Source organism: Falco cherrug, chromosome 3 (genome assembly GCF_023634085.1).
Source record: "Falco cherrug isolate bFalChe1 chromosome 3, bFalChe1.pri, whole genome shotgun sequence".
NCBI classification, from domain to species: domain Eukaryota; kingdom Metazoa; phylum Chordata; class Aves; order Falconiformes; family Falconidae; genus Falco; species Falco cherrug.
The window spans coordinates 9,193,906-9,215,820 of record NC_073699.1 but is presented as its reverse complement, the minus strand read 5'-3'; the positions used below and the strand labels follow the sequence as shown (position 1 = coordinate 9,215,820).

At 38.5% G+C, this 21,915-nt stretch overlaps 1 protein-coding gene across 4 annotated transcripts in view; it reads right to left on the bottom strand.

The window, feature by feature from the left end:
• CDH12 (cadherin 12) overlaps positions 1-21,915 on the bottom strand; it is a 220,714-nt gene that overhangs the window by 41,417 nt on the left and 157,382 nt on the right. For all 4 annotated transcript variants that reach the window (XM_055706192.1, XM_005444481.4, XM_027813008.2 and 1 more), the window contains one exon: positions 8,447-8,634. In XM_055706192.1, coding sequence (XP_055562167.1) covers positions 8,447-8,634 — 188 coding nt within the window. The remainder of the gene's footprint in view (positions 1-8,446; positions 8,635-21,915) is intronic.

Sequence of the window (21,915 nt, the reverse complement as noted above, 5' to 3'; positions counted from 1 at the left end):
AAAAGCAATCATCTCAGAAACCTTAATGCAGTCTTACTTAGTTGAAAAGACACAGAAGCTTTATTTTCAGTTAAAGGGTTTAGCTGCACTGGCTTTCATGTTGTTTTTAACGTTACTGACAAAGGCTTTTCCTGCTGCCTGGGTAACACTGGCACCTAGTGGTTTCTGGCGATTATAGGCAGGTTGGAAATAAACTAACAGAAAGGATATGCTATATGGAAAAGAGCAGGATCACAAGTGTATGAGCAAGAATATGCCAATGTCTGTCATTTTTTTCCCAGCTGTCATTACCGCAGTGTTTCCAGTCATTTGTCACAGCCAGGATAGATCTAAATTCTGGCATTTTCTGCCCTTATGAAGTAGCTCCATTAAAATCAATCAAGTTACCTTGACTTACATTAGCTGAACAGCTAGCATAATAATTTTAAATCCGTATGAAAGACATCGTAATTTTAATAGACTAGATGGTCAGTCTTTTCTGAGCTGGGGATTTAAAATTAGCCATCCAAGTTTATATGCCACAGAAATAATCAGGCTTGAAAGCCAAGTACTACTAACTGATCCACTACCACCTGCAACCGTCCTCCCACAGACAAAATTTCCAGTGGAAGCCAGTGTGAGTTGCACCTTTATAACTGGACTGACAGAAGAGCATAAACAAAGACTAAAAAGAAACAAACAAAATTAAGTGTGGAAGATCTTGTGCCCCAGAGTTAAAACCCTAAGCTGTTGCCTTCACTACAAATGGACATGCTGCTTCATTGTCCAAATTGTTGCCACTGTCTTTTCAGTTTCTATACTAGTCATGTTCACTGTTACACGTTGCCAAAAAAAATCCTCCCCAAAACAAACAACTCCCCCGTCAAATGCTTCTCCAGCTAATTACATAAATTGTTAACATGTTTAAAAAAATATTAAGGGGAGAAAACCTAGAGTTTAAAGAACCAGTCTGGAGTGGAAGAAGTCTAAGTATGAGCGGTTAAGCTAGAGCTACATGATTAAGACAGAGAAAGTAAGAAATCTAAGCTTTCAATTAAGTAGACATTCTAACTGATGCCTTGTATGTATCTTTGATACCCCCCAAAAAAGGGTATTAAAACTGTTCAGACTAGCTCCTGTGATGTATGAGAATATTTACAGATAGATGTACTAATGGTAAGAGCCATAATTCCTGCGGTCCTTGCAGGCTGTCTTTCACTGAGTTACTCTTCAAGGCAGGAGTACCAGATCACAGTCCTTGGCCAGTGCCAAGTCACAACTTTCATAATGTAAGGAGAACAGAGTGCTTGTTCGAGGACGGACAGAAAGGAATAAGGTTCCAAGCAATTCTATGTACTGGTGTGCTCGGGCTGGCATATTTACTGAACAGCAACCCACTAGACAGATAAAGTGACTGCATTATTTCTATCCCCTCAGCCTTATGGGGCAGCACTGATATATTTTCGGAAAGACGTTTGCCCCAAGAAAAGAAAATGTTTTGCCTCTGTAATATCAGAGCAACCCATCCTCTCTTTCTGTCCTTCTATGGGTCTGATGATAAACACAGTTAGAGGTTAAACAATACATGGCCAATGCAAAGCTCAGTTGGCACTCAGAACAAGAAGAGAGAGGCTGAAAGTGCTGAGCCATCGTCAGAGAAAGAAATCAGTGACAGAATTCCACAAAAGAGCAGAATTTAAACTTTTAATATAAGTGAGGCTAAACTGCAACTGAAATGTCTGTGGAAAGATGGGAAATGTTGCAAATGGTAAACTGAAGATTTTTTTTTTTTTTTTTTTTTTAAGATTTTATACAACATATATAATGCAGCAAAAGAGTATGGCTTTAATGTATTGTGTTTATGGGAAGTCCATGCTACAATCTCCTGATCAGTTCTGGTCTTCCCAGTTTTGAAGAGTTGAGACATATAGATAGCTATTGACAGTCTCAAATTTTGGCATTTGTCTGATATGTCCAGTCTATCTGAAAACAGAAGAATTGAATGTCTGTCTAGTCCTCAAGCAAAAACCTTTTGGGTTTTAGTTTTAAAGATGTTAAAATAGCATTTCTTTGGGTTTTGTAATTTGGTGTTGTTTTTTGGTTTTTTTTTTGTGGTTGGGTTTTTTTTTGTTTTGTTTTGTTTTTTTGTTTTTTTGTGTAGTAGATCCCACTAAAGTCTGTGAAGAAAATGAGTAGGCTACACAATATTTTAGCTGCCTTTTCTTTTTTTTTTTTTTTATTTTTAAACACATATTTTGCTGTTACATAGTAACTGTCTGACAGTGCTCAGTACTATTTTCACCTAAAACCTGGAATGCTGCTAAAGGGTACAAACATAGCAGAATGCTGGAATCTCATAGAAAAAAAACCTATGACATTATTGAAACATCTTTCAATTAACCAGATTTTAATGGAATGGTTTCATAGAAGTGTTGTTTTATAAATAACCAACAGGAATATTGATTCTTTCTATTAAAAAAATATATTCAGAAAGCTAAGTTTGAGTAAGGCTTTTATTTTACAAAAGTTATGAGTTTTTTCCAATGTAAACAGCAATTTCGGTAATACTAAGTCAATGTCCTATTAACTGTGAAATATTCAACAATTAGAGGAATATTTCTAATTGATATTCTAAGTACCAGTGACAGAATAGATGCATTTGGCCCCCCTATCAGTTCTTACCTGCCTTTTCCTATATTACAGTTACAAGCTGCTCTATATAGTCACATAGTAAAGCACTATCAGCATACACACAACTGTGTGCAGCCAAGGCATTCTACAAATCCCAAAATCAAATAACACATACTGACAAATCACTTTATCTTGCAACTCTGGAAGTACCATGAATAGATTTAGTATGACTAGGAAATCACATAAACAGCACTGTGTTAGAAATAAATACATTCTGAAATATTGGTTTCCCGTCTTCAAGGTAGACGTTAAGAAATGCTACTATACAGATGTATCTGTCTAAAATTACATATTAAATAGATAGATGGAAATATGGGTAGATAGATAGATATAAAGAAGTAAAGAATTGAAAGAAAAAAAAAATGGGCTGAAAGATGTAATGAATTCTGAGAAGCACGGCAAGAGTGAGAAAAGAACTATCCCGTGATTTTGCTCTGCTTTTTATCCACACATAAGAGATACAACAGCACTGTTTGTGGCACAAGCTTTCACAATCCACACCTACAATGATAGAGAAGCTGTATTTTGGGATGAGGTTGTAAGCCCTAGGTATATGGATAGTTATGGACAGTAGCACTGGGTTGAGAGAAGGTGCGTATCGTCCTTGGCTTGCCTTCATATTAGCATTGTGCAACTGTAGAACAACTCTATGTCATATGTGCCCATCCCAAAACCTGGCAACACTTTCCCCTTGAAGGTGAGTTGAAAGTCTATATATTTTGTGAAATATTGCCATCAAAGTGTTTGCTGTGGATTGACATGTTTCAGTAACTGCACTTCTGCACTGGATTTTAAATCGCATAAGGAAATAATTGGTATTACAGAGCAGGTTGATTTATTAAAACAAGCTCCAGATGAACCAGGAGCTCTCATTAGGTAGGGAAGAGAGGGCACAGTAAAAAATGAGATCTATAGGCCAGATCTGAAGTGAATATTTCAAAATTTGATGGGAAGTGGGCAAAATATATGTACGCTCTTATCTGGGGAAGGGGAGAAGCTGACCAATGTCAGCGATTGAGCTGTCTGTTGCTCTCAAGCCTCTTACCCATTTATGCAGGTGCCTTTCACTGTTCTAGAAAAAAAAAAAAAAACAAACCACAAAACAAAACAAACCTAACAGCTGTATCTGCAAACTACAGAGACTGAGCATTTCCCCTTCCTCATTCTTCCCGTCATTCTTCTCTGTGGCTGTCATGGTCTTTATGATTGCATCTGCACCTGGATCACCACTTTCTGCCTGTACAGAAGGATTTAATATCAGCTGCTTTTCCTCCTCAAAATGTAAAACCACAATTCCCACGCACAAACTCGAGTTATGATTATAGGCAGACAGTGCCTATGCACACACATGCAAAGGATATTCTCTGCCTCTGGAGAATCAAGGGGTGGAGTGAGCAGTCTGTACAGTCTTGCTAGTAAAGCAGTTAGTAGCTGTAATGCAATTCTGGCTGAGGGATATCAACAGTCTGCCTTATGCTCACCGTTGTAGTGTACCGATGCTATCAGACTGCTCTTACATTATAGCAATATCATACATGGGCTATCCCACAAGCAAGACAATTTGGCTTAGTCGACAGTCAAATTACTACTTGCTGACTCCAACTAAAGGCTTTTTAAAAGTGGCCCCTGAGGTTCCAAGGAAGCATACACTCCAAATACCTTCCTGGAGCTACGGAGTCTGTTCATTGTTTCCCCAGTTTCTGTTATTTTATCGTCACTAAAGTTATTGTTTCTCATTATGTGGTGCTATGTCTGCCCCGACACCGTGATTTCATGGTACTGCTTTGCCATCTGATCAGTTAGCAGTGGTACACAGCTTACAAAAAATAAGATGCAAATGTTCCCTGAGTTTCCACTGACCTACGTGGAGAAGCTCAAGCAGTACAGTACAGCAGTGTAGGATCATACCAGGTGAAGCCTAGAAACACTTTTTTCCTGGGTTTAATGACAGTCTGCACTAATTAGTAATGTTTGAGCTAGACTCAGTGCTTGAACCCTGATCAATTACTGGATTAGCTCATGCTGAGCCAGTTAAGGGGCTTCTGCACATAATAGGTTTATTCTATAAACTTATGCTTAGTTTAATAAATTTAATGCCAACTGTTCAGTGAAGCTTGGATCCTTCTGTTTTCTGTTGGATGTGGTCATTAAGGATTTCTTATCAGTTTCAATAAAATCGGGAGCTTGCCTGGGACTGACACATTTTCCCCCTGTACCCGGGAGCACTACCCCATGCTCCACCTGAGGCCACCACACCTGGTACAAAGGAGATGGTCCCTTCTGTCACCCTGCTTCTTGTAGCTTACACTCATTGTAGTTTGCTGACACATTCAGGTAGGATGACAGATAATACATAAATATAAAACTCAATAAAAACTTTATTAAATAGCTCAAGAGAAGGGAAGAAATTGGTCATTCTGTTCCTAAAATAGTAGTATTTCTACTTTTACAAACAACTGTATACAGCACTATCCTAAAGTCCACACTCTCCCACACTTTTTACCAATACTATTTTCTCTTTTTTTGAGAGAGAAGGGAAGCTCTTACAGTACTAACCACACAGTGGTGCTAAATAGCATTTGGATTTTTCTTTAGCAGACTATAAGAAAAGCTATTCCATTTTTAATATATGTAAATAGCACAAGAGTATTAGTAATCAAGCTTATATTGGATCATAGCATGAAAATAAATTAGCAACCAAAACAGATGACTTAAGATGTGCACATTGTCCAGCTGTAGCTGTTTGTGCCCATTTAGTGTCCTAGAAGCAGAGAATGGCCTTTTGCCTCCACCAATGCATTCAGCATGCTGAAAAGAACAGCTTGGCTTGTGCAATTTTTTATCATCAAATGTATTTTCCACCAAAAATAAATGCAGTCCAGGAAGGCTTCATTTTTCTCAATTTTGATATAGAAATGTCTCCATCTGGTTTTGCATAACAACAGAACACAAAAGCATTTACACAGTGAATGACAGTTTCTGGCTGCAAGAAATTTTTCAGGAAAAATAAAAGCAAACTTTATAAATGGTTTTGAAATGGCTCAGCACTGAATTAATGCAGTACATCCAACATCAGGATATGTTATGATACCAAAACCAGTCCAAACCGGTTTTTAAAGCACAGGTACTTTTTATTAGTGTCTTTGACTATTTATTATTTATAGCTCCGAATTGAAAGTGTGGTCGTATTCATTCACCAGCTTTGACTTAAAGAAGGACTAAACGCATACCTAACTTAAATATTTGCGTAATCCCACAAGGTCAAGTCAGTGTTTTGAACACCATGCAATGTGGAATTGCTTCTCTGCAGGCAAATGAATAGTGCTGTTGCAGTCTTGTACAGTTCAGGTAACATGCATTTTAATAGGTGTTCACAAAATTGTGTTTGTCTAGCACTTCTGAAAATCTGAAAACTGCAACCCATAAAGGCACATTTGTATTATTACAAGCACAGAGGACAGGAAAAGACAACTGAGTTAACAGTATCATTATGAATCAGTATTGCTCTTGTTTAACCAGGATCCAGTAAGGAACTTAAGTGGATGGATTTTGGGTGATTCAAAAATGTCTTAAAACACTTGGATCATTTAAAGCTTGGTGAAAGGGAGCTTTTCCTAGAGAAAGGGTTTGTGAAGGACAATGTGTAGAGTCTGTATAAAGGCATTCTTTATGGGATGACCTGCATATTGGGTTTATTTTCTTTCCACACTCCGGCATAGAACAAGGATAGTATTCCCTGACCTTCACAGCCTGTCACCATCCCCAGGCTCACTACGATGAAGAAGATTAAGAAGGGATTAGGACTATATTTTTTCCCCCTCCTCTTCAATGGCAGAGAGCTAACATTTACATTAGGCAACATCAACTGATGTTCTGCTGTTGTAAAGGTGCCCTAAACTTTCAGATATGCTGTATCTCAATACTGAAAAGGCTGAATAAATGCAGTAAAGTATCTGGACATAGAACTAATTATGTTTGTTTGTTTGTTTGTTTGTTTTAATTAGTGGTTCATACAGACATTATATAATTCCTGATGTAGCAGTCTCAAAAGTACCAGGTGTTTTGCCTGTGCTGCTCTTAAGATAACTGTGTCAGGCAAATTCATATGTGAACACGCTTCATCAGTAAAAACTACTATATGTGTGCTGTTTGAATCTGCATAGCCAATTTGAATGTTTTGACTGTACAGTCTAATACATACCTACTTAACCATAGGTATGGAAAAATTCCATTGCTGTGTATAAAAACAGTCAGCACAGCTGAGACTTTGAACTAACCCAGGAAGAACTGAATCCTAGCAAAAACCTACTTCTGATGCTCAAGCATACATTTTTCAATGGTTCCCACTCATTGACATTTGTGATTGTCAGTGCATACAGAGGGGCATGCAGCTGGTCAGCCTGACAGTCCCAGGTGGAGCTATTTTTGACTCATCTGCACAGAGGGGAAAAAAGTGATGAGAACAATTTTTAAAAATTAAAAAAAAAATTACAAATTCACATAAGGAGGAAGCAGTACATTAAAACTCTTAGTCAGAAAAGAAGGGGGTCTGTGAAGAGTGGAAAAAGTTTGCGTCTCATTGACAAATTACATCTTGTGGGTATCGTAGCTTCTATTTTATGTCACTTAAAACTAGCAGAAGAGTAAGTGACTTGACATCATCTGGTCCTTTAATGCACCTATAGATAATTTACTTTTTTCTGTGTCAAGAAGCTAAAGCCAGGAATTTTGCTGTTAGAATGAGTATAATGCAAATACAGATCATTGGTCAGAGCCAGGGGAAATTTAATTACCTAAATTCTAAATTTTATTGGAACTAACACTTCTTTACTCCTAAAGCTTGTTTTAATATACATGTCCAGAACTCTTTCTTTCCCAGACCCTGACGAAGTGCTCAGATCATAGATGTGTTTATTTTACAAAAATTACACCTGCAAACATGAGCTGTCTATGAAACATAACCTGGCCTTTCAAAATGAGATGATGGTTCTTTCTGCTAAACAAGTTGATCACTGCTGTACATGTACATGCCTGGGCTCAGAAGACGATCATTGGTTAAAATGTGACAAGTCCCTATTTTGGATCTCTACTACTGAATGCTTTAATCACTAAATTCCAAATCACATTTATCCTTTCTATCTTCAAAATTCATAAATTCAGTAATCTTGAACTTACTATAGTACACTAAAGCAACATCAACAGCTGAGATGCAGTGTGCCCCCTTGCATGAGTATCTGATAACCAGCTATTTGGGATGCTATTAAGAGACTGGAAGTAGGACTTGTCGATTTGCAATCATCTGGGACGACTCTACCCTGAGTAAAAACTCTGTTCACCACAATACTGTACAACAGCTTCATTATTAAAATAAAAAACATAGCATCAAAGTTTTCAAAACAAAAAGTTTATAAGTAAAAATTAAATATATTATCTTAAACATAAAATAAACCTCTTTCATTCCATGTTCTGAACGGGAACATTTTTCATATGGTTTTAGATGGAACACTTCCCACAAAAGAGAAATTTTACTTTCTAGACAGAGATAAGAATTAGTTCTCTGCCATTAAAATTGACATTATTTATGAAAAGTCATACCTGATTGTATATGAAAAGAAACACTACCAATTTCTTTTAAGACTAAGGCCACAACCACAGATTCTAATAAAGATAGAAACTACTATGTGTTCTTTATGAGGTATAATTGTACAACATTTACTTCTCTTACCTAATTTCTCACTTGAGCCACAGGTACATACACCCCATCAGTGCCACATACCTTTTTCAGTTTGATGACTCCTTCCTGCGTGTTCTCATCTGTTGTGATGTCAAACAAATTTCCTCCATCTCCTGGAACTATGTTGTACTCAATTTCTGCATTCTTCCCGAAATCAGGATCCACAGCTCTGATCCTTCCAATCGCAGAACCAACATGGGAGGACTCAGGTACTTTTAAATGGAAGATACCTGTGAAAAAGTGGTAGATAGTCATTCTTGGGATTTCTTGATAATTAACACAGTATGCCTTTTCAAAACGATGGAGCCTGTGCAAAATAAACAGACTTAAATCATCTAGTTAAAATGATGAGATCAAAACAACAAAGGATTAGAAAATACATATTCATGTTTTACCCACCGATTTCCCCTAATTTCTAGATTTAGTCCAGTGCAACTGTAAAAACCTTAGCATCGCTATCTATTGAGATAGCTATCCGTATTTCTATCTTTAATTTTACCCACATGGTTGACTCTTTTGAATTAAACTCCACTTGTAGACAGTACATGTTAATAAGCATTTCCCTCCTGTGTTTAACGGGTTTTAGTATCTGAATTCGTATTTTACTGAGAAAATATACACACGCATTTCACAGTAGTTGAAAGGAAAAATTCAGTGGAGAAAGGATTGATTTCCACTCATTTCTGTAGTAGTCAGTATTACAATTAGATGTACAACTCCAGGGGAGTAGGAGGGCCAAGGGAGATGACAGAGAGTAATGTTTATACATTAGCCACCAGAGGGTGCTCTGACTAAAAGTTCACTGCTAAATATAATTTTTTTTAGCTCTGCATCTTTTATTTTCGGTTTATTTACTATCAGTGGTAATAAAAAACCAACACGTGAAATTTACACACTTTAAAAATAAGCATTACTACTGATACGTAAGGACAAAATGATTTAATTCAGAGAAGCAGCTCTGCTGAAAAAGCACAAGACATGACAGATAAAAGAGCTAAAAGAGGTCCAAAGTACTTTGAGTCAACCTTGACTTTAACGACATCCATAGCAGCAGCCTTAATTTAAAACAGGGTGCCCTGGCTTATTACAGCAGTGCTGCAGTGCCTGGCTCCCCTGCTCGCGGCACCCCTCGCTGCAGCTGTCATTTTGCACAGCTGCCAGTGCCCACCGCCACGACCAGTATTTCCAGTGGGCAGGTAGTGCTCACCTTTCTTCATGCAGCAGCCTTTGCTGTCAAAACTACCAGCAGCTTTTGGAGCTGATTTCAGCGGGCCTGGGGTATTTGATTTGCTTCATCCTGGCTCTCAACAAAGCTAGCGTTTTGCTTGCCCCATCATTTTGTTTTCCCTGGTCATTCTCCAACAGCTCTCACAGAACAGCCCCTCCAGCGCAGGAAAATATCGGCAATGGCCTTCCCTGTTCCTCTGCGTGTAAACACGTAGGAGGAAATTTGCACCTCTTTTTCAACAGTATAGAAGGGCAGGCATCTGTGACTAGTGGGAGGCATATTAGGGGGTTGTCTCAGAGATTTCTGCCTGGTAGCGGTTCAGTCACACTTCACAAAATAAGGCTCTGAGAAGTTGTATATCATGCAACAGCAGGTTAGATGACTTTCGCATCCAGCCGCTGAATTAAACAGCAGACATGGTTCCCTGTCATTATCTCCTCACAATGCATGCTGTGTCAGCTTTTTCAGCTTTACAAGCTTTTTCTAGGTGAGGAAAAAATTGACATTAGCACTGCTGGATTAGGAGCAAAACTACTGTTTTTGTGAGCTAGTAGTTTGGGCTATGGTACCTATAGAATTGTCTGTTTGAATGCCTCTGAAAAAAATGTGTTTTGCCTGCTTTCTCTCTCTATCAGTATGCAAAGTATACCTGAAGGCAAAACTTGCTTTAATTGTTTGAGAAAATCCCTGTAAGTAAAGTGTGTTTGTGACAGCATCCACATTTGGACATTACCGTGTGTAGCTTTGTAGTAATCATTGAGTGAGCTACCTAAAAGTTGTGCAATTATCACTTCACTTTCTTCCAACACAACATAATAAAGGAAAATTTCCTTCTTTTTTCAAGGGAATGTACTAAAGGAACCTTTTGCTTTAACAGCTGGAAAGGAGCATTATGACACAAAGTATCAGCAAGACAATAGCAGTCTCAGCTATTTCTTAGTTATACTTCAATGAATGAGTAAAAAAATAAAATTTTAACATGGTATGCAGAAGAGTCACAAATCCTCCTATTATTTAATGTCACAAACGTGTGTATTGCTGGGTCTCTGCTGTGCAAGTTATTCAGAAGAGGTGGAAGTAAAAGGATCTAAAAGGGCTTTGCCTACACTTGAATCTTATATTATATTTCCACATCACAGTTCTAGCCCTGATGCCCAGATCTTTTACAGACACTTAGATTGGATGACAGAAATCATTGCTGCACTGTTTGCTCTTTACAGCCACAATTTTGGCAAACATAAAATGTAAGAGCATATGATAATGGATTTTTCCTTTTTTTTTTCTTTCGCCTAGTTGATCTGTTCTTAGTGAACTGAAGAGCACTCAGATCCATTAAAACAAACATTTCTCTATAAAATATTACACCTGGCTGTAAAGCACATGGGACTTAGATGAAGTCAAAGAAACATGGCATTACTCGTTTCAGATTGTTTAGGCTTTTATCAGTTATTTTCAATGACTTGGCATTTCATCACTTCCAGAAATTCAACAGCAATAAAGATGGGGTTATCCAGATTAATTTGAAACTCTGAAGTAATCGTCAACTCTGCCAGAGTTAGATCTCTGAAGATGTAGTATGTAATTACACTGCCATTGTCCTCCTGTAATATTATTTTCACAGCATATGGAAGCTGTTAATGGTGCTACTGCGACAACATACTTTCAGAATAAAATAAATGAAAACAAATAAAGTGTATTGTTGCCACCTCAGGGAAAAACTTAAAGAGAATATAATGTATAGCATGAAAAACTTATTTTTTCCCTGTCTTTGTACAGAGGACATTTGAAATGATCACATGAATGCTGCATATGAAATATAACAAAAGGACAGTTTTGTAGATTTTTATTTTTCTGTCTCTAGAAGACATTAGTTCTTGCCCTAGACTTGCTGTGACAGTTTAGCATTATTCAGTTTTTATTGTCCATTTCGCCTGTGTACACTACTACCTCCATTTGCTATAGAGGTATATTGAAACAGGCCTGAGTAATAGCCTTTTACTCCCAAAGGTCCTGAAAACCTTGTTCTCTGCAGCTTCTAGGAATGATGGAACAAGCAGCTCAGCCAACGTTATGCAGCAGCTGGTTATGCTACTCAAACAGTTCTGTCAAATTCTGTAGATTGTCTCATGTGACTTCTCTGCCTACAAAAATCTACTTGCATAAATCTTTTTAAAATATGTTTTCTACGTTTGATGCTGTCCTTTATAGAGGATGAGTGATACAGACGTACCAAAGGAGCAAGCCCTTACATCCCTCAGACTGCACCATGAAACTGGACTCTGCAACTAGTTATCCTTTTGATGATTTCAGTCATGTATATTGCATGCAAGTCAGAATATTTTCACATATAGGAAAGATAGTAGCAATGCATATTGCCTGATCAAGACTTTTTGCTCTGTTGTACAAGCAATTTTAAGAAGAAAAAAAAAAAAGTGTTTTTAAGGCCAAAAGTCATATGCCAGTTGACCTGTTTAACTTATGCAACATTTTGCACTTAAATTACACTTAAAATTCAACCCAGAATCCAAAATTAGAGAAAGCCCAGTGATTATGTATCTCAGCATAAGCATTCAGGCATTCCCTTACAAAGCCTGTGTAGCGCCTCTGTGATTCAAGGTGTGAAATTTCTTCAGAGTTTCAGATCGAGCAGCATCAATGAGAATGATACAAATAAACGAGTGATGATGCTATTGAAGATTTTAGGCTGCAATGACTGATAGGGCTTATTACTCAGCCCAAAAGCATTCAGGAAAATGTAGTTAGAGGCAAGCTAACAACACATACAATCTGCCTCTGAGTTTCTAAACCAAAGATGGTTCCAAAGTGCATAGTGGGAAGAAATCAGAGCTGAGTGACAGGTAATCAGTCATTTTGACTGAAATTCAGCACACACTTACAGTTCTTTTGACGTGATTAGATTAGTTTTAGTTCTGAAGGCTCAAAAGCTGTTCTGGGGTTTGATCTGTCCTTAGAAAGGTTTTTTTTTTCTTGTTTTGTTTTTGGTTTGGGTTGGGTTTTTTTGTTTCTCCATACCTGCAGTTTACAGGTACACCATCATTTAACAAAAAGGTTTTCAATTCTGGTAAGAGTAAGAAATGAAAAGCACCATTACATGTCATCAGCAAAACGATCAGCAAGAAATAATCCATGTTAGCATCTAAGGACAAGCTAAATGCATAATGGCCTTCAACCAAACAGATGTAAATGCTGTTTGAGGGTTGTTTTTTTTTATAATTTCACCATACATGTACTGTGTGTATGCAAGATTACCTTCTCCTGCTTTTTTTTTGTCTATATTTTTTTCACTTGTCTTTGGCAACTGCTGAAGTATTGCATTGCAGATAATCATAGCAGCATGAATCTTACAGGAAACAACACTGAAATAAAATAATTTCTTTCTTTTGGATCTAAATCTTTAATTCTTACTCAGGGAAAAAATAATCAGATTATGTATATTATAATATTCTTGTTGGCTTAAATTAACAAGGCATTTCAGTTTTTTATCCTGGCCAGGTCATAAGGGCACTGATTTCTGTCTGTTTAGGAAGAATCTAAAGACAACTGTTCATATTCACTCATTGGTGTTTTAACAATAGTGTAACAGGCAAAAGAAAGGATGCTGTAAATACAAGCGGATAGTGTACTAAACCTGTTACATCAGTGTGGTGGTTTGATGCTGGCTGACTGCCAGGTGCCCACCAAAGCTGCTCGATCACTGCCCTCCTCAACCAGACAAGGGAGAGAGAATATAACAGGAGGCTCATGGGCCAAGATAAGGACAGGGAGATCATTCAGCAATTACCATCACAGTCAAAACAGACTTGACTTGGGGAAATTAGTTTAATTTATTACCATTCAAATCAGAAAAACACCTCCCCCCATTCCCTCCCTTCTTCCCGGGCTTAACTTAATTCCCCATTTCTCTATCTTCTCCCACCGAGTAGTGCATGGGAATAGGGGTTATGGTCAGTTCATCACATGTTACTGACTCTCCTTCCTCCCCACACTCTTCCCCTGCTCCAGTGTGGGATGCCTCCCATGAGAGACAACACTCCATTAAGTCTTCCAACATGAGTCCTTCCCATGGGCGGCAGTTTTCCCCACACTGCTTCAATGTGTGTCCCTCCCACAGGGTGCAGTCCTTCAGGAACAGCCTGCTCCAGCATGGGTCACCCACAGGGTCACAGGGCCTGCCAGCAAATCTGCTCCAGCCTGGGCATCCCTCGGATCACAGCATCCCCCAGGCATCCACCTGCTCTGGTGTGGGGTCCTCCCCAGGCTGCAGGTGGGTATCTGCTCCACCGTTACCCTCCATGGGCTGCAGGGGCACAGCCTGCCTCACCATGGGCTTCACCATGGGCTGCAGGGGAATCTCTGCTCTGGTGCCTGGAGCAGCCCCTGCCCTCCGTCTGCACTGACCTGGGGGTCTGCAGAGTTTCTGCTCTCACATAGTCTCACGCCTCTCTCCTGGGGCAATTGTTGCGCAGTGGAACCCTTCTTAATGTGCTGCCACAGAGGCACTACCACTGCTGCTGCTGGGCTCAGCCTTGCCCTGCAGTGGGTCCCTTTTGCAGCCGGCTGGCATTGGCTCCCTTGAACATGGGGGAAGCTTCTGCCATCTTCTTACAGAAGCCACCCTTGTAGTTCCCCTGCCACCAAAACCTTGCCATGCAAACCCACTACGATGAGCTACAGCTAATCAGCCTAATAATTAGTGGCATGTGATGTACATGCTCCTAAAGCTGGGAAGATGTTATTTAGCATAGCAGAGAGATACATTTGTGCATCTCCTAGCTGTGGCTCTGACCTGCAGGGGGCTGGAACTTGCAGGGGGCTCTTCCCCTGTAGAGAAGAGGCCAGATGAGCTTTGTCACCTTGTTCTTTGTGACAGATCACATCTCAAACTGACTGTCTCAAAGCTTGTTAGCTGAGCTCCTGCAAAACTTAACAATTGTGAACAGGTAAGGAGCCAACAGCTGCCTGACATCAGTTTTTGGCCAGGGTCAAGGAAAGAGCCATGCCGCTGCTTTGAGGGATGTGCCTGGAGATGGACAATCACACCTACCCATGCAGTAATCGTTTGTGCCCCACGGAGGAATGTGGTACGTGCCCTTGTCTGGGAAATGACCCCCTTGAACTCCCTATAAAAGACTGTGTCACCAAACAACAAGTGGTGATCCTGAGACCCCTGCCACTGATGTGAATAGAGACTACAGACCAACAGGACGCTGCTGCATCCATGGTGGTGACCATCTCTTGCAACTCTATCCCAACTGCTTGCTAGATTTCCTTCTTTCCTATCTTTCCCTCTTTCCTAACGCTATTTTCTTACCACAACATGTGAATGTTTTGTTTACATAAGCACACGATAAATTTGCTTGATCAGCGGCATTTAACCTTGTTTGTGTCTTAATCTCACTCTGGGTATAACAAAGAATCTTCCTGGCTAGGGTCTTCCCAGACCAGAACATTCTTTCATGCAGTTTCATGCATGATCTGGCATAGGCTGGTAAAATTTCAGTTATGGCAAGGCTTCTTCCATCCTCAAACCTACTGCTCTGAGTTAGGGTTTATGGCCTTATTAGATAACAACAACAACATAACCATTCTTAAAGTTCCCAGTTCTCTGCTGTGGATCCTGGTCCACTCCTAGCAAGAGCTGCATCTCTCCAGACTGAAGAGATCCTGGATGTCCAAGGGTTCCCAGTTCTTCAAGGGAAAATGAACAGAAGCAAAACCCATTCTGGGTCTGATCTTGCTGAAGTCTAGGGTGATCCACATGATGGAGGTTCCCCAGATCTGGCAGCTACTGAGTCTATGAGGACCTCAGGTGAACTAGCAGACTGGGGTTTTGAGGCTGTCCTCTTTTTTCCTGAAAAAAAAAAAGTTCATCATACCTGGTGTAATTTTTGTATACCGAAAAAAATCAGTTTAACCATTTGCTGTTTTTTCTACTGATAAGTTGTCACAAAGCTTTCTAAAAATAAACCTCCCACTTGCATGCCAGAAACTAATTCCCCAGAGCATAATACCCTCCTTGTTGGAGCAAGAGTTCAGGAAATGGGAAATGCCAGTTCATTTTCTCATCGGAAGATATTCAGACCCAATGCTTCTGTCTCCAAAGAGTGCTGGGTGTAGCAAAGACGAGAGAATATTCTGTTTAACAGCTCACTCAGCGTAGAAATCTAGGAGCAGTTGTTTGAAGCCACAGACACTCATATGTGTGTGTCCAAATACCTAGGCAAGAATAACTCTTAAATCTTCGAAGGATCTTAAACTTTCTTTTGTATGGTAGCACAGTTTTACTAGAAGGGGAAGAAAATGGGTTTTTTTTCTAGAAATCTTCATTATTATAATTAAGGGTTTCTTCTAGCCAATATGGAGCTGATTTCTGACAAGCTGAGGAGACCAAATCGATTTCCTGAGTAACTGTTTTAATTATGCAAATATTACTGTGTAGGAAAGACCCCACCATTATCACTTCCCCTTCCATTGGCCTTGCTATATGGTCACCTGTGCAAAGCCTGATCTGTGAATGTATTCATGTGTTCTACAACGTGCTTCCTGGATCTCTGAGGGCTTGTGTGGAAAACCAGTTCTAGATGATCAGTTTCATTATGTATCATGACTAACAAAGAACTGTTCTGCTAATACACAGTCTACTGATTAAGAAATTATTCCCAAACAAAAGAAGGCAGTAAAAAAAGTCAAAATACAATGAGAAAACTAATTATTTTGGGTTATAGTCTAAAAGCTTGAATCAAATGTTTTTATGTAAGATATATATAGTGGTTATAAAGAATTATCAAGGTGTAGCATGCTTTATGGATAGAAAAAGAATAGTTTTCAGGATAAACTGTCTTTCCTTTTTCAGAATCTCAGGCAGCATGTAATATTCATTTGTCAGGTAGGTCTATTGGTAATATTTTAATGATCACACCGTCACCATGAAATAAATCAATACACTTATTCCCTCTATAAAATTTAAATTCCATGATATATGTGAAATGTGAACATGATAAAAAGTATATTGCCAAGGATGGGACACAGAGTTTGTAATGCTCTGCTTAACATCTCTGCTTCTTAAATACCTTGCGGGAGCTTTCTCATATATTCTTTATTACTCTGGCACAAAAGATAATAACACAATCTTACTACAATTCATTCACTCTTAAAAATGTGGTCAAACCATTTACTTCAGGATCTAAGCCAAGTGCTCTAAATCACCTGTACTGGAAGAATCATTTTTCTCTCCATCGACTAAAGAAATAAGGTCCCTATCTTTAGTCCTCCAAGTCACACCCAAGTTGCACATCTAAAATCACCTAAACAAAACATGCTCGAATCCATATTACTTAGAAGACTCCCTGTGAAGCTTTGATTTTCACATGCTTATTGGGTAGATTTTATGTAAATGGTTTTCCCTAAAATATATATTACTTCTTTTTTCACCATGTTAGCACAGTCTGAAGCAGAATATTATTTTGAAATATAAAAATGTGAAATAATCATCAAGTGTAAGTGCCTAATAGTTGGGTGTTCTTTGTTTTCAGTATTGGTTTACTGTATGCAGTTTCCTTAAAATACTTGAGAATTAGTGTGTGATATAGACCAAAAAATAATGATACAATAAGATGGCAATTGGCCTCACATTTGTAGTCTTTTACATACTTTACAACAAGTATGATCAACTTAGCAAAAGTGATTTTTATGACTTCCAATTTAAGTGTTTAAAGTGAGATCTCTATATAAATACTGCTGCTTCTGCAAGGAAATCTGTGGGTAGTGACTCCTTTATTATAGATCCTTCTCTTGAGAGTGTTGGCAATCACTTTTATAAGATCAACAAATTTGTTATGGAAGCCACTGAGAAAAAATATAATTGTCATGTATTCAAGAGAAAACTTGAAAGAGTTCCTCTAGGATATTTCTACTATTTTATTTTTATTTTTGTAACTTGCTCTAAAAAAATTCAACTACATGTGTTTTGGACTAAAGGGAAAGCAGTTTCAAAACTGCTCAGTATCTGCAGCTTCTAGGGCTGTCAGTAGGAACTTTGGGATTGTCACAAGCATTGTTTTGAGCATCCCAGTTAATGATCTTGGAAGGAGTGGGGCACTCCTGAAAATCTAACTACAACTGTGGTTATTAGGTATTTCTGAAAATGATGAGCCTAAACTATTGTGATTATAATTAGATAATTACTTATGGTCTGTTTCATTGCATGTTGCACAGTAGCCTCTACACCTTTCAGAAAGCAAGCCCACCACGGTCAGAAGCAGAACGGCTGTGTTCATTTCTTATTTGGACAGAAGGCCTTGAGGAAAAAGGCAGATGCTGCCAGAAATTATAGTGATGCAGCAAGTGACGCTGTAGTCTGTGAGTTACTTTGCAACCAATTCTCAAGGCATTGCAAGGCAACCCCATGCTGTTAAATCCGTAGCCCTAGCCACTCTTCAGGTTCAGAGAGTGGGTGGAGATGCATGGTGCTTTTCAGCCATCCCAAGGTTACCGTGGATAATGTTATGCATCCAGTCTAAATACTCTCTGCGTTTTGAATGCATAATTTCTTCATCGCTCCCCACAGAAAACACATTGGGGTGGAATGAATGTCATGATTCCTGCCAAAGGTTGTTGAATTTCTATGAACTGTATTTGTTTACACCTTCTATACAGAAGGTAGCAGATGTAAAGTACAATTATTAATGATAATAATCTACTATGATGATAATGATGTGTTTAAAAATAATTGACCTATAAATCTTACTGTTAATGATCAGTTACCACTTAAACCTCATGAAACGGGGCTAATGAATTGGATAAGTGCAGACTAACAACAGGATTTCATGACCAATAGATAATATTTAACTTCTAACCACTATTGTGCTCATTTGTATTTCCTGGACTATTGCTTACTGTGCAATCAGAGCATTACATTTTACCAAGCGATCTGTAAAATACAAATTACCTGTATTTTCACTGGTTATAGAGTAGTACCAAGAAATAGCTATATTGGTTTTCATGCTCTGCTTTGCAGTTGAGGGTCCAATCTTTCTCAGTTTAGAGCTTTAAAGAAGTTTTTTGTTCCATTCAACCAGTACTCTAAACAGTCCTTTCTTCTAAGCTAGCCTTTGCTAGTTATGCATTCTTGAGAAAGTTAAAAAAAACCCAACAATATAAGTGTAGCGTATCTGAGAATCTCTGGCAACTGAATATTTCGCCCTCCCGTTTATTTCTCAGGTTTTTGGTGGTGTGGGTGGTTTGGGGGGTTTTTTTGTTCTCCCCCCCCTCCCCCCCCCCCCCCTTTTCAAAATACGATGCTTTAGTTGGCTTTTGTGTCATTGTTCAGTCTGAATCAAATGTTTCACTCTTCAAAATGCTGCATGATCAAGATCATGCAACAGTGACAACTACCAAAGAAAAAGAAGTTTCTAGGGAGCTTTTACTAAGACTGCCTCCACTTTTGGGGGCAAATCAGATCTCACTGAAAGTGCCTGAAGAATTCTTACATGGAAAGGAATAAGCAAGAAGTAAGAGAAAGTTGGTTAAGTGTAAGAAATCTGTATCAATGTAGGTTTTTATGTTAACTCCTTTATGTTGCACACACACAAACAGTAACAGAAGCCTACTTAATTGTCAGGTGCTGTGACCCAAGATGGGCTGCGTGGCCTGGATTGGAAAGCATAGGCTCAAAAAGTTACAAGTGTTCAAAGAAATTTCATGTGCCAGCCCAGAAGCTACCCAGTACAGAGTGGCCTATTTCCATGTTATTAAATTCCTTTACCCACACCAAAATAGGTCAGCTTCATGGAATGTAACTGCTGAGAATAGTTCCTGATCTGCACTAATTTCCCCAAATGCCCTGAATTTGTCTAAGAAAGCTTTACTTGGTGTTGGTCAAAACTGTGCCCAGTGCCTGTGCTCAGGCTAACAATACTGATGACCGAAATGTCCAGGGACTTTCCCTGACACTCTCATGTCATTCTTTAAGTCTTCAAAGGAAAATATAATGAGCCATTTTATACCTTCTTTTAGTCTATGTAAAAATGTTTACAACTACACTGGTTAAGTGGAGGTGTAGGGGAAAAAAAAAAAAAAGAACTGAGGTTTTTTATGAATAACTGTCAAATATGTAGCTAATACAGGTGGGTTGAATAGAAACAGCAGGCAAGGGTCACTGAGCTGTACGACAGTGCAGTGGCCAAACCAAACAAGATGGAACTATAAAAAGCTTATCTGGGATGGTGAAGACTCATAATCTCATTATAGCACAAATGTCAGGAGACTCAGAGCTGAAAGTGACCCAGCAAAGGATGGTGTTGGTTTAGCAGTGTTATGGCAGAGAAAAAAACCCAAACACTTGGGGAGCAGGAGGAGATGGCTGCACAGTAGTTATAAGATGAAAATGAGATCAGGGATAAATTTGTGTCTCTTTCAGGAGAAAGGAGACAAGAGTGCATGTTAAATGTAAAGGTAGACAGGGTGAGGGGGAAATAGAAAGCCAGAGGAGGGTGAGAGATGCAGACAGTACAGAGGTGTGGAGACTTGGAAGGAACCTGGATTAAAGAGGTTACCCTAACTCCTCCTCTAATTCCTGTAAGAGCACTGTGCAAATGCTGGTCTGTTAGTATTTCTTCCCTTACTGATTTGACTATTGTATTGCTGTTGTTAAAGCTGTAGTTAAGTGACTTACTGGTATTAAAATCCAGAATTATAATGAGCTCTTCATGGCTGCTGGATTCATGATTGGCTTACAATTGCATGGACCTGTTTCTGGAGTGTTTGTGTTCCTGTCTTCCATAACTCCTTGAAATGGTTGGTTAAAATATATGTTCAATTAAAAAATAAAGTTTTAGTTTACCCAAAACTCACAGGTAAATGGAAATTAGACTCACTGATTTTCTGATGTTAAAAGATTTAAGCTTGGTTTACAAAACCAGGCTGGTGCTTTTGTTTCCCCTTTATGTCATATGGCACAGTAGTTAGAAAAACTAAAAAGTGTGTAAGACTAGGATGTAACCTTCTTCCCTTTATGACTGAAAGCAAGCTCTGACATGGTGTCCCTCCTAATCACAGCCTGCAGGCTTGTCTGCTATGAATCTGTCCACCTGTCCTGTGTAAATATCTCCCATTTGGTATGAAATAAGTAATTAGTTGCCGGAACTGAATTAAGGCCTCTTGTCTGCCAGGAAAATTCTTTAATCAATGAAAGATGCAGTCATTTTCATTCCAAGAGCCAATGAAGATGCAAGTGCTATATACAAAGCACAACTTTCAACAGCAGAAACAAGAGAAGCCATATTTCCCTATCTAAACTGCACTAGGTAGAATAACCTCCCAGAAAGCTGGGCAGACTTGTTAAAATATTTAATTAGACATATCGGAGCTCTGAACCTTAATCCCAAGTAAGTAGGGAGGGAATAAATCTTCCTCATTTTTTTTAATCGAAACTTTTTTGTTTTAATCTTTAGACTAGTGAAGACAATAATTTTGTAATCACACAATCCTTTTCTCTAAATGCCTGATTTACTGCTGGGTGGGATCTGCATTATATACTTCTGAAATCTTTAAAAGCAGATACCGTTATCTGAGGAACTTCTCTCATAGGCCACTCATCCAAAGCAGTGTGTTAAAAGGTTTTTATTTTTATCTCACATGGACCAGAAGACCTTTTACTTGCACTTTGCATATGAACCCAATTTTGCAATAAAATCTGAGCATGACTGGTTCAAAGCCTCATGAATCAAATCAGTCACATTAGTTTACCAAGTGAACAAAATTGACCTGCTTTTATATAGTAAACCCTATGCTAAATTGTGCATTTGCAATTTCTGTAATGTACTAAGCTTCCCAGAATATATAAATAAATAAACATAAGAATTTTCTATCTACAGAGAGTGTGTTCATAAGTATTTATAGACAGGCCATTCTAAGTTCAGCAGTCGGTGGTCTTTTCTTTCAAAATATTTCTACAGATCTCAGTACTTTAAAGTAACCTATTAAAATATGCTATGAACCAATAAATAATCACTGAAAAAAGATGCTGTCTAAAAAGTAATAATACTCAACTCTATTTCTAATATTATAATTGTGAAATAGACGATAGATCTATATAATAGACCATCCAGATAACAGATCATTCAAGTAGCATGCAAAGGTTATATAACTAAGAGGAAAAAAAAAAAAAAAGGCTCTTTTTTTCTTGCACTGAATTTCCTGAAATTGCATTGATGAAAGACATTTTTTTTCCAGTTTCTGAATTGTCTGTTTTGTTCGCTCTTCC